This window comes from Acomys russatus, chromosome 22 (assembly GCF_903995435.1).
Source record: "Acomys russatus chromosome 22, mAcoRus1.1, whole genome shotgun sequence".
Taxonomy (NCBI): Eukaryota; Metazoa; Chordata; class Mammalia; order Rodentia; family Muridae; genus Acomys; species Acomys russatus.
The window spans coordinates 17,033,122-17,046,957 of NC_067158.1; the positions used below are offsets into that span (position 1 = coordinate 17,033,122).

At 46.0% G+C, this 13,836-nt stretch overlaps 1 protein-coding gene across 11 annotated transcripts in view; it reads left to right on the forward strand.

Annotated features, from left to right (window-relative positions):
- Nucleotides 1-4,515: 4,515 nt before the first annotated feature.
- Nucleotides 4,516-13,836, forward strand: part of Ikzf1 (IKAROS family zinc finger 1) — an 89,169-nt gene continuing 79,848 nt past the window's right edge. For 2 of the 11 annotated variants that reach the window (XM_051165041.1, XM_051165049.1), the window contains exon 1: nt 4,518-4,726. In XM_051165041.1, coding sequence (XP_051020998.1) covers nt 4,669-4,726 — 58 coding nt within the window. In that variant the 5' untranslated portion in view covers nt 4,518-4,668. Of the gene's footprint in view, nt 4,727-5,223; nt 5,275-5,650; nt 5,989-9,688; nt 9,775-13,836 lie in introns of those variants that run through there. The other 9 variants (XM_051165042.1, XM_051165050.1, XM_051165048.1 and 6 more) reach the window with 8 other exon arrangements.

The following is a 13,836-nucleotide window of genomic DNA, read 5'->3' on the forward strand; positions in this document are numbered from 1 at the left end:
TGCTAGGTTGACTTCTTAAGACTCTTCTTAGAGATTGAGATAGATGTGAGGACATCCCTCTGGGACTCTAGGTAAGAGAAATATAGGAGATGGGGAAATAAGAGGATCCAGAGGGTCCTAGAAACTTACAAGAAGAATATCGTTATGGGTGGATCAGGGCCCAGGGGGATCTGCTCAAACTATTACACTAACCAAGGACAATACAAGTAGTAAACATTGAACCCCTACTCTGATCTACCCAATGGACAGGACATTCTCCACAGTTGTGTGGAGAGTGGGGACTGACTCTGACATGAACTCTGGTACCCCATATTTGACGACCTCCCCTTGGTGGGGAGGCCTGGTGGAACTCAAAGAAAGAATAAGCAGGCTACCAAGATGAGATTTGATAGCCTATGACCATATAGTGGGGGAGGAGGTCCCCCTCCGTCATAGACCTAGGAGAGGGGAATAGGGTGAAAGTGGGAGGGAGGGAGGAACAAGAGGACACAAGTGATGGGATAACAAACTGAGTTGCAATTGGAATAAATTAATTAAATAATAAAATAAATTTTTAAAAAAGATTCTTCTTAGGCTCCTCCAAGCAGGGGTGGGGAGTGTGAGGACCACAGAAGTGAGGCAGCTCCAGGGTCTTTGGACAGGGAGGAGCAAACAGGATGGGGGCAGGGGAAGGGGTCTCCTGGATTGAAAGGTAACTGGAAAAAAAAAAAGAGAAAAGACTGGCTTGTTGGTTGAGGACATTGACAAGATTTGTATCTTTAAAAGCTAAATACATATATACACACTTACACATGCTTAGAAGCCACCACAAGAGACTTACATTGTTGACCACCTAGACCCCCAAACATTTCTGAGCAAGGTATTACTGCTGTTGTTATCATAATGGTTATGTTTCCCATTTTACAACAATGAAACCAAGGCATAGAGAAGCCTAGTGCCTATAGATTAACCAAATAGCTCGGCTCAGGCTTCTGTCACTCAACTGCAGGTCTCTGCTTTTTCTCAACCCCAGGTAAGTGACCCTCTCTGACCTTAGATGTTATGTAGAATTGGGACAGCAATGCTGCATCTGAGCCTAGGGCCAGGCCTGGGAATGCCCATCAGAGAGCTGAGCTAGGCACCAGAGGGCATCACCATCTACTCTTAATCTTTGTGTATGTTTTGTTGTTGTTTTGTTTTGTTGCTTTAGTTTGGTTTCATTGGTTTTTGTTGTTGTTGTTGTTGATGATGATGCTGTTTGGGAGGGGACTTTTTAAGGGGCCCTGGCCAGCTGTAGAAAAGCAAACAACTCCTTTGCTCTGTGTCCTTGTCTCCCCTCCTCCCTGTGCCCTGGAGGGGGCCCAGGCATTAGGAACCGCTGAGCTCCACCCTTTGTATTCTAGGAGGATTTTGTCTGGACACAGTTGGAGCTGAAATGAAATCGTCTAATTGTCCTTTTACTGCACTAGATTCTGAGCTCTGTACAGAGCAAGACCCTATCTTCTGCCTTCTTATGATTCCTGGGGTAGCAAACACTGCCTGAAATAATAAAGAAATAATAAATACTTTCCAAACACGTGAACTATTACATGCTGCCTGAGGATTTATGTTTTCAAAAACAGAATTCCAAACCTTTCCTACCTATTAAAGTCAGCAGAGTTTGCCACGCGCCTCTGGTATCTGTGTCTCCATTCTGGTTTTCTCAGGCCAGAGGAATATCTACTCTATCTGTACTCACTGAGAACATTTTCAGAATTTTTCATCAGAAAGCTTTTTATTAAAAAAAACAACTCTTGCCTCCAAATCACAGTTTCTACGTTTAACTTTCAGTCTAAGCAAATAATGTTGATTTTTAAAAATTATTTTTGAACATCTGAGGACCAAATCTTACAAATCCAAAAATAATAAGGTGAAAAGATTTCTGAGAAGGAAGGGAAGGTGGCTGTGAGCTGTGGCACGCGTTTGGTGGGGTGTGCCTTGGATGTGTCTGGGATGTAAATCTCTGCACTTTAGAAGCAGAGCCAGGGAAAGGATAGAGATGGGCTTTTCCTGGTTGCCAAAGGAGCTCACAGAGGGGCTTCTGCTGGGTCCTCTAGGGGCATGCCCACTCACCCACTGCCAATGGGATCTTCACCTGACACCTTGGCCCACGGTTCCTTCACTTCGGCAGTAGGTGGGAGTCTGTGGTCTGTGGATAAAAGGAAGGAAACCAGGATGGGAACTCAAAGCCAGGATCAAGGACGTCACCCAGCCCGGCAGCCACCACTGCTGCTCAAACACACAGAAGCAGAAGCTGGAAGTCATGAAAACTGGGGAAAAGAAACCGAAGGGTTGGTTGCTGTCACAAGTTTCTTACAACTCCTGAGCTCCCACCACCTCTTGCTCTTGTTCATTCTCGGATAGAATTAGCAAAGGTCTCTTGAGCTAACTTGATAGAACAATGGTCAACGACAACAAAAAAAGATCTTTTCCCATTATTTTTAAATATATATATATTTTTGTTGTTGGTTCCCAATGAGCACAGGAAAACAAACATCCATTAGGCTGCTGTTTAGCAGCTTCTTTAAAATTGAAGGGAAAAAACTGAAGAAAGTATACTTGTATTAGAATGGCATATAGGGCATGGTAGTACACCTGTGGTCCTAGCACTTGGGAGGCAAGTGGAGGTGGCAGGATGAGAAACTCAATGTCCTCATCTTTACATAGTGAGTTTGAGGACAGCCTGGGATACATGCAACCCTGTCTCAAAGGAACGAAGGAAAGAGGGAAAGAAGGAAGAGAGGGAGGGAAGGAAGAAAGGAGGGAGGGAGGGAAGGAAGGAGGGAAGGAGGGAGACAGGCCATAATTTTTAGAATGAAAAAGAGCTTGCCCTAGTTTCTCCACCACGGTGGAGAAGATACACCATCACAGGCTCGAGAACGTGACACTGGGAGCGGTTAGGCGACTTCAGAAAACTGACTACTTGTTAGCTCCATCACAGTATCCCAGACACCTTTACTCTGTAAAATTCACTTTTCTTTTAAGTATAGTCCAGCCCCTGCCAGAACCAAGTCCCCAGCTAAGTCCTTCCATGGGTGGTGTTGATTCCTTCAGCAAAAACCTTGCCAACCAAAGAACTGGTAATTAAGTGATTGCTCCTGAGTACATTAAGTGCTAATACGCTAACATTTTGAAAATAGCCATACATGTTATTAATTAATAAATAAAACGATAGACATAAAAAGTATCTTGTCTGGTTGTTTGTTTTACCTATAAAGGCATTAATGTTTTAACTGACCTCTGGTCTCTTGGTATCCACCCAGGGACCCCCAAATTACAACCAGTTACCTGAATGTGGGGAAGGAGGTAAGCAGGAAGTGGGCCCCAGAACCTAACTCTGCAGTATCCTCCCTCCCCACGATCACCACAGAGAGATATTGGTGGTTAGCGGGCTGAATAATAAATAGCATTTGCTGGTACTTATGCTCCTCGGGCTTTATGGCAGCATCTTCCTATATAGATCCTTCTTAACTCTCAAATGATCTCTTGGGGGAAATTTTATCATTACTCTCTCCTCAAATTATAGCAGAGAAACAGGCCTAGAGGATGCAAGGCCATAAGATAATATCAGAAAGCCCCGGGTATCTGGACTTGTAGAGTAAGTGAAACACACCTTGCCAGGACCACCATATCTGAGTCCATTGCCAAGACTAGGGATCCCTTTAAAGAGCATCCAAGAACTAGGGATGCTTAAGGCAGTCCTTACCACCCATCTAAACTCCCCCTCTTGCACCTTGCACTTTAAGGGGTATAGCCCCAGCGAATCTTGACAGGACCGGTCTAGAGTCAACACACTCCTGGGCATAAAGAAAGGGGGGAGCTAGCCGGGGCTAACCATAGGACCCAAGAGTAGTTTACAAGTCTGGCCTCCCTGGCCTATACCCACGAGTGGACTGCCTGGAGATCTACGGACAATGTAACATCTGTGAGAACAAACTGGCAGCTGTCATCTAAGAGGCCCACGGAAACCTTTGTCTGTGTGTTGATTGGTCTCTTGGTGGGTAGAAAGGATTTCTCACAGGGATAACAGAGGCCAAGCCTGTCGTGGAGGTGCACGGGCATCAGTCAGACCACAACCATCTGGACAGCTGTGTCCCCAGCCACACTCAAGTGCCCTGGAGTCACATTTTCTGCCTGTCCCTGTGGGCTTGCTCCTCTTGCCACCTTGGAAGCCTGTGTGTTCCTTTCCACCTGCACAGACTACGCCCCCTCCCCCCCCTTGAGGCCCAGAACCTTCCTCCCAGCCACTAGAGCTGTCTGCCCTCCTCTCAGGGGCACTCCAGTTTTATTTTGCGCCTTACTAAGTAGCTTTGAAAAGTGGTGAGGCAAGGACACCACCACCACCAGCCCCTTCCCAGCAGGGACACTGCTATGTCTATGGAATTCAAGATTCTCCCTCTGTGCTCAGGGTTAACGCTTGCCTGGCCCCCTTCGGGTGTGGCCCAGCTAATCAGAACGATGGAGGGCTCTTTGTAGAGTGTGAAGGGTGCACTGTCAGAGGCTGCAGTCCTGTTTCTACGCGGGCACACTCGGTATCTGACACGCCAAGGAGAGAGGTCTGCGGCGCCGCCGAGCCTTGGTGCAGGATTGCCTTGCTCCCACCTCTGGCCACAGACCCCTTCCAAAGCTGGCGCGTGCACACAGGCCAGGATGGAAGGCGCCATCCTAACTTCTGCTGTGAGCAGGTGGGAGGGAAGAGACGCGAGAGGTATTCCATTGGTTGTCTGGGAAAATGAACTGCACCTTCTCCTCACTCGCACAGGATCAACTTTTCCCACCCCCTAGGGTGGGCATTATTACCTTGGGGCCTGAGCCCGAACGTGGGAGCCCAGGGGTCCCAGTTTCAGGAAATTTGGCTCAGCACAGGCAGTGGGTGCTCTTAGACACCGGGGAAAGTGCCTTACTGTGTCCCGTGTCCCTCGACTGGTCGAGTGAGCCTGTGTCACGACCGCCCGGCTGTCCCGCGCGTGGCGCTGCGGCCTGCAGGCCCCTCCCCCCTACCCGCGGGCCCGCACGTGCCGCACCCCTGCGGGTTGAGCGGCGGGGCCCCCGCAGTGGTGCGGCTGAACTGGGCCAGCCCCCGGGCAAAGCGCCGGCCGCCGAACCCCGCGCGGGGCAGCGGCGCGATGCTGCGCTGGAATGAGGAAGCTTGGCGGCGAGGGGAGGGCCCGGGCGCGCTGCGCGCGGGGGTGGCGGCGGCGCGCCGAGCGGGCCCGGCGCGGGTGAGCGGGCTGCAGCCGCCGGCGGCGCCAGCAGGTACGGCCGGTGCCCGCCGCCGCCCTGCGACCCTCGGCGGCCGCGCCCGAGCCCGGTGCGGCTGCAAACTTTGTGCGCGCGCGGCCCGGCGGGTTGCAGAGTTGCCGTCTGCAGCGGGACCCGGCGGCGGCGGGCGCGGGGCTTCTTTCTGCCCGGCTCCTGGTCCCCGCCCCCCCGGTGTCCCGAAGCCGTGAGGCGTGCGCGCGGGCTGGGTGGGCTGTGGGACAAGCAGAGCGGGAGGCAGGTCGCGTGCGACAGCCCAAAGTTTCCACAGTGCGGGGCGAGGGGCGCGCGCTCCGGGCGGCCGCAGGTGGAGGCGCGGGGAGCCCAGGCCAGGTGCGCTGCCCGCGGGCGGCGCTGTCGCGCGGGACGGCCGGGCGGCTAGGGGCTCGGAACCCGGTCGGAGCTGCGGGGGGCGGGGAGTGTGGCGAGAAATGGGGAACAATGCGAGTGAGCAACTTGAGGAAGTCATTGTGAAAGAAAGCTGGGAATTGCTCCGCGGCCAACTTAGCAGGGCACTCTAACAAGTGCCTGCGCGGCCGCGCCCGGGCCGGCGACAGCAGCAACCCGGCGCAGTGCAGCCCATCCCGGGACACTCGGCCCGGGCAGGCGGAAACCGGGTAGGTCCCGTGGGGTGCAGGAGCCCCAGATCCCCAGCTGCTCTTCGCGCCCCAGGATCAGTCTTGGCCCCCAAAGCGCGGCGCACAAATCCACGTGAGTGTTTTCAAATTAAATTTCAGTAGGAAAACTTGGGGTAACTGGTGGCTTTTCCTCCCTTTTAATTACAAGTAGGAAAGAAAGTAAAATCATTCGAAATCCATAGTGTTACCGTCGCTCACGTCTTTCTTTTCCTTTCTGAGGACTGAGAGCTTTGACTTAGGTCAAAACCTCTGCCTTTTTAGGCTGAGGCTGCAAGTGCGAGACCAGGCCAGTCTGGGGCACTTCTGAGTAGCCCCGGGTCCTCCTCACGGTTAGGCTTCTATCGACCTATCTAGAGAGATCACAGAAGCCAGCACTTTCAAAGTCATGGGTAAAGACTGCTTATTTTTGATGCAAGAGCTATTTGCTTTACTATTAAGATCCTGTCTTGAGTTTGCTTTGTGCAAAGCAGAAATAATATTGGAAACGTACTTTGCTCATCGTACTGTGTGATCCCAGGTCATGAAACTATCGCAGGGAGACCCTGTTATCAAATAGGCATCAGGACGTTTGCAATTTATTTGAAATGTGTTTTTTTAAATTGCCAAGCACCACTGGTGATTCCCAAAGAATCTTACGAGCCTTTGATTTCCTTCTAGTTTGGAAGCGCAGGATATGGCATCTGGTGACCCAAAGGTGTACCAATTCAAAAGATCTGAGCCAGAAGTAGTTTCTATTTTCTTTCGGGCTGGAGCCCACCCAGAGTGATTTTTTTTTTTTTTTTTTTTTTGGTTTTTCGAGGCGATTTTACCGTGCGCTTTTGCTCAAGTTAGCCACGCGTAATTTCTTTCTCTGGTGTAGACAACGTATTTCATCTTTGAGCTGCCTGACTGTAAACTTCCAGAACCAGCGTGGTGTTAGGGAAATAGGGCTTTCCTGGCCCAAGCTACCTGTAAAAGAAAACTTAAGATGTAAAAAGAAAATTGAAAATGTATAACATGTGTAGTGTTTTTCATAGACATTGAAATGCTTTTAACGATTGGTTCGTTTGGGTTATGAATTGAGAGGGTGGTAAAAATCTAAGAAAATTCCAGAGCCTGCTTCAGTTTCTTTGTTTGAAGATACTTGTTCAATGAGATTAGTTGAATTAATTGGTTTTTTTCCTATGAGATTTTTAAAGTAACAATTTAAACATTATTCATATTATGTTAGTGTGTCCAAATTGTTTCAGTGACAAATTAGATTATTTGGCATGTGACTCAAAATTTAAATGGGGACACATATTCATGAGAAAAGATTCGCCTGCTTACATTGGTTCAGCACCCTGTAATACACAGAACATGTTGAGGACGTAACATAGGCACATCCATGAAAATGACAGTAGAGCATTGCATAGACTATACAATTTGTTTTGATGAAATGTATAATTTCAACTTGTTCCACAAACATACATGGTTGTTCCTTTTTATTGTAGAATAAAATGTGCTTCTAAGACTTACAATGCAGGAGAGCTGATGGCCAAAACGTTTTGAGTCTAGTGGCTTTGAGTTTTTTGTTCACGGCAACAATTGAAACCTAGAGTTAAGAAACTCTAAAACTATTTGTTTGTCTAATTCATTGGTGCTTTAATTGAAGGGCCAAACCCCAAGTCTCCCCCCAAATTTACAAGCCCCATAGTAATAATAACCCATTATGGTGGCCTCACAAGTAGATGGGGTTGCTAATAAAAGTGGAGGGGGGTCGGGGTGATGTTTGCTTCTTTTGAGAAATTTGTGTACTGTCTCCTGAAGAGAAAGCAAATGGTGGTTGTTCTTGCAGCATTACCATTGTTGAAAAATTAACATCACAGTGAATTTATTAGCTGAAAGATATAAAGCCCAGTAGGACCATAGGCCCCTTGCCTTTTCTTTACTTGACTAGAGGTTGAGTGTAAGAATTATCTCCCTTCGGTTTGAGGAAGTTTTTTTCCTTGATTTGAATTTGTGTGTTTTATATCAGTTACTGTAACAGCACATTGCTCATGAGAATGTCAGAACTTCTGAAATTCAAAAGGATCATATGTTTTATATATATGAATTATTTACATTAATATGTAGGAAATAAATTACAAGTGTGTATATGTATACTTGCTTGCATGTGTACCCATCACACATTGTGTGGAGAGATAGAGCCTTGTGAAAGAGGCAATGAAAGGTGTTTTCACATTAAATACACCTGACATGAAGGATAAATTTCCTCCATCTTATTTACTTTTTTTGTTTTTTACTTTTAAAAGTATAAAATAAAATGCTTTCTCTGTAGTGGCAAATTTGGGCATAGATAATATTAGTTTTACGATATTAGCTAATTTTGAGTGCTTGCCAGATTTTGCATATTCATGTGCTATTACTGCAGTTAGTCAGGATTCATCAACTCTAGTGTGAACAGTGTTGTGTCCCCTGAATATTTGATATTTCAGAACAGTCCCTCTGTAAAAGAAGTGGTACTTGCAAGTTCTAAGGAAAATGATGGAGGTGATTTCAGCCTGGTCTTCTGCTTCCTTGGGAACCATTAGCTTCGGATGCCTGGCGAACATTTTGGGACATTGTGCTTCCTCCTTTTAGCTATAGCTCCTGCTCTGGCTAGTAGCCCATGAACAAGACTGTTTTCTTTTCTAGCTCTCTCAGGTTGCTTCATTTCATAGGTTTGCTGTATGGTCATTACATTTTACAGGAAATTTACACATGAAATGTAAATGCAACAAGTGAACTCTCCTGGGGATCCAGGGAGAGAAACAAATCCATTTCGCGTCTTAAAAGAGGTATTGGTTTTTGAAAAAAAAAAAAAATGAAAGAAAAAGAAAAAAAGGCACCTTTTTTAAAATCTAGGTTTAGGCTGGATCATTGTGGTGCTGATGAGCACACCGGTATTTTTTATGTAACCACTGCTTCCTCGCATTCCTTTCAATTTAATAAATGGCTTTATACCTCAGGTTATTTTGTCCCATTGCTGGAATATATGCTCCTTTTCTTAGAATTTCAGTGCAGTCTCTTTGATAGTGTTTGTTTAGTAGAGCCCTTAGCTGCAGGATGATAATGTAACAATTATTTTTAAGACACGTGTAAGCATGTTTTTGCATACAGTACTACATGCCATAAGTGAACTATATCAGCCAACCAAACATGATTTGCAAAATATTTCTAAGTGGGGAGAAATGGGTGTCTGCCCTGGTTTTGAGGGATCAACTGGTTCTTCATGAGAAAGTCCCAAAGGGAGACAGTTGGCTGAGGCACAATCTAAAGACAACTGGCAACTTGTTTTCATGGGCATTTTCTCATTTTCATATTAGACTGTGATAAATAAGTGGATGCCAGCGTGTCTTCAGCCAACCAGCTGGTAATAATTGTTAAAAAAGAAAAAAAAAAAGTCGAAAAGCCCAAGTCTCAGGTGTAGAGGCCATTGGTCTTCTTTGCTGGCCTGGCCCTGCTACTTTTCTCCCATGACCATGTCGTGCCAGGGGGAAGTCACAATTCCCGTTGACGAAGAGAACACCCCTTCCCACCCTCCTTCTGACAAATCAGACATCCGAATGATTTCTGAACTCGTCTTTTGGTTACGGCAGGAAGCTTGGGCTCCTTTCCTGTTTGAGCTTCCCTGAGAGAAGACTAGCTTCCCTCCTTCTTTGCATACTTGCCGGCTGGTTCCACCTTTCTCTGAACCCCAGTGGTGTGTGAAGGCAGCATTGGGACCTTGGAGGAAGAGGAAGAGGGACCTGAGGCCCACGCAGGGACTGGCTACTCAGAGGAGACTCAGACCAAGTCTGGATTTGTGTGACAGAGAGAGGCAGCTCTTGGTTGGCCTTGGGGAAGCACCAGCTTGTTGGTGAGTGTCACATGGTTTGGCTTCTCGTCGTGTTTCCTTGGTTCGATCTAGCCAGTGTTCCTTCCATCTCCTGCCAGGGGTTTTGGTGAGCAGCCTTCATCCAGAGTGCCTCCCTGACACCCCTGCCCAGCTCCCTGTCTTGGGGTGATGGAGAGTGCCATTAGGCTCCATCAGTGTGTTCTGCTCTCAAGTTAGACCCATGCTCCACCTCCTGATGGCTTGTGGCACAGGGCCACGGCTTAATGAATTGCTTAAAACGGGCCCTAATTAGAGCAAAGGAGCTTTCTTCATTTTTTTCTCAATCGAGTGTGCAGTGATTCATTTTTCTTCAGAAAGCAGCTCACCTCTGCCACTTGCCGCCATTTTCAAAACAAAAGTTCAAGATGATGTGTGGACAGTTACGTGTAATGGACTACAGAGTCTGAAGAGAAAGCTGGCCCGTGGTCTCAAGCTGTAGACGGTTTTCCTTTCTTTCTCCCATTCTCTTCTCCTCTTTCTTTTTTTCTGTTTTTTTTTTTGTGGTATTTTGGCTAAACAACCAATTATTGAAGAATATTCTTTAAAGTCCTTACATATATCGTGTGTGTGTGTGTGCTGTATTTTTGAGACTCCACACCGTTTCTACACTTTATGTCATTTTCTGTTATGTTTAAACTGTTGGAAGATGAACAATGTGGTTTGGAATAATCTTTTGCCAAAGCTAGGCATTCTGTGGGGACCAACTTAATAGGTTTTGATAATTTTCTGTCATATCACATTTTTAGTGGTAAATTTGAACAAATAAAATTCCATAAGATAATTCTTTTGACCTGATGGGGGAACGGGGCATGTTTAATTTAGCATCTTTAAGAGACATGAAAATGAGGAATTGACCTTTTGTAAGCTTACCTGAAGCACTCTGAAATGTGCCCCAGTGCTTTTAATGGAAACTAGAGAAAGCCATAGACCCCCTAATGCGAGCCCCACTTTTAGCCTGAGAAAAGTGACCTTCTCTTTTCTTGCTTGTGTAGAGTAGAAAACTAAAGTGATATTCTAAGAGACTGTTGTAAAAACAAGTAAATTGTGTATCCCACTTCATCAAATGAAAACAGCTGCCAGTTGTCTCAGGCCCTCAGAACAAGGTTGTCCATTACTTTTTTTAAAACCTGGTTTGGAAAGTTCCAGTTCTTTTCCACCTAGAATGTGTCGGAGCTTTAGCATGAGGGCGTATATGTTTGACTGAATTTAAAGGACTTTCACTTTAATTAAGAGCATACAGGACTTTGTCGAAGTCATGAACTTTTCTGAGAAAGACTCAGACCACTGAAAACTCATCGTCCGTGTCACTCGGAAGACTACAGAACAGTCCTAGCAGGCGTTGAAACTGAGCTCCCCTGGGTTTGGCTTTCTAAAGGACAAGAGCATTTTCTGCCCGATTATAAATAGAGACGCCGATTTTTGTCACTGAGGAAGTTGTGAGGTTCCATGTGGGTTAGCTGATGACCCTTGTCTCCTGGGTTTGTATGAGGATCTTGTAGGCTGAAGGTGGAGGATTATAAAATCCATCCAAATAGCCTGGGTTGCGTGGACACACGTTACACATGGATCGCAGTCTTGTTCATGATGTGTGCTATTGGTATCTTGAGGATGCTCCCTAATCTGGGTCAGAGGGCACTGCTACTGAGCCATATCATTTTTAAAAATGTGGACATTCCTCAGGATCTGACTGGAAAGCCAATGCAGATAGTCAAGTGGTATTTTTCCTGTCATTGTTCAGTTTATTGCTTGTAATAGTTATTAGATAACTGATTTTTACCCTGTCTGTTGACACTACAAGTGTTGTGCTTACCCCACTAGAAGCTGAGTGAACAAGGTAACTTGTCAAAGTACTAAAACCCTTAAGAGATCATGATATGATTTAGGGAACTCAATCTTTGAATCTAAATCAGAATACTTTGAACATAGTTTTGAAATTAGAAGATGCTACATGTCAGTATTGTAATAGTTTTTATTTAAAAGCTATTTCATTTTAAGAGATGATCATTGATGTTTACAGGTGCTGTCAATAAAGATAACATGGATTCCAGTATGTTAGAGAAAATGGCCGGAGTCCATGTAGCCTTCCCAACTGAGTGACGGCCACGTAGGACATCAGGAATTTGTCCTCCTCTCTGAAACAAAGGCTAGACTCTCCTTATCATATCTAGGGTGGGCCATGGTGGCCTTTTATATTTCAAAGACTACGAGGCCAGTGTATGTCACACTGAGTTCAGTGATGGTTCTGACCTGGAACATGAACAGTGTCCTGTTTTGTTGAGACGATAAGGAAAGTGAAATGCAATTGAGGCTGGCTGGTTCCTGGGAAACGCATCTCAATATCAGCAGTGGATGAGCCACAGTCAGACTGTCGTTTGGGTTACATTTGCTCAGAGTGCATGCAAAAAGTCCTGAGCAATAGGGCACCTCCACAGAGCTCTGCATGGTTTTGACTTATTTAGGCATAAGCAACATAAAGCCTTTGGCAAACAAACTGACCCTTCTAACTCAAGTAGAGTTGTAGAAATGCCAGCATCAGAGGCACATTTTTCCTAAGGTTATGGATACACAAGTGGGTTTTCCCCGCCCCCACCAGATACAGCTTTAAGATTGGATTTTCAGGTGTCCACTTGATAGCATTTACTTGGATGGCTACGTAATTTCACTGCGAAAGGTCATAATGAGATACTGCATTGTTTTTTGTGGCACCTCATTCCCTTACCAAATTAAATAATGATGATGATGATGATGTTGTGCTGGGCATGGTGGCACACATCTTTAATCCCAGCAGTCAGAAGGAAGAGGCAGGCAGATCTCCATGACTTCGAGGACAGCCTGCTTTACAGAGCAAGTCTAGAAAAGCCAAGGCTATGCAGAGAAACCTTGTCTTAGAAAACCAAAGAGAAAGAGAGAGGGGGAGGGAGGAGGAAGGAGAGAGAGAGAGAGAGAGAGAGAGAGAGAGAGAGAGAGAGAGAGAGAGAGAGAAGAAGAAGAAGAAGAAGAAGAAGAAGAAGAAGAAGAAGAAGAAGAAGAAGAAGAAGAGGAAAGAGGAGGAGGAAAGGGGTGTAAGATCACATTAATCTCTTTTGAAACAAACTAGAATAGGAACTCGGGAGAAAAGGGCTCTGCCGTCTCTTTAAAACAATTACAAACTATCAGCACTTTGGGAATTATCTGTGTGAATCAGTCTTGTGGAAGCCGTTGCTGCATTTTAAAGATAGAAATCTCATTTGTGCTGCATTTCCATTCTCTCACACTACTCCTGGCCGTGCATAATGGTCTTCCCCAGTAAGAGGGCAGACGAAAATGTTCCTAAACTAAGTGATGAAGTGTGAAAAGCCATTTATATTTGAGGAAGCTACTTAAGAAGTGGCCAGTGTTGATGGTCCGAATCAGAAAGCATGTTAATTGCAACTGTGTGTCTCTCCTCAGTTGCTGTGAGTGGGTGGCCAGTGTGTAGGGTAGACAGGAAACCCAGCTTTGTGGCATGAACACGGCTTACCTGTGGGAGGAGAGAGCAAAGGCAGTGCTGACTGTCATGTCAGGACACTTGGGAGCCTCTTGTCTCAAATTCCATTGTCTACATTTTTAGAATAGTCTTTCTTGTGTAAGATCCACCGTCTTTCCTTTTCTTTACTCTAGCCTAGACATTCACCCTGTTCCCCCAGGCTAGGCTCAAACTCACAACACATGTGGCCAGGGCCACTCTCAAACTCTTTGACTCTTTGAAAACCCTGGAATTATAAATGTGATCCACCATGCCTGGTTCTACCATTTTCTATTACACGTCACAGAGCAGGTGCTCAGTCAGGACTTCTTACTAGGAAGCGATCTTTGTTTCTCTCTCTCTCTCTCTCTCTCTCTCTCTCTCTCTCTCTCTCTCTCTCTCTCTCTCTCTCTCGTGTTTGTGTGTGTATACATGTTCACCTACATGTGCACCTGTGTGTGAAGGCATGCGTGTGTATGTGTAGAGGCCAGAGGTCAAAATGGTGTCTCTCCCTCAATCCCTCCACCTTCTATTTCCAGGCCGGAGTCTATCCCTGGCTG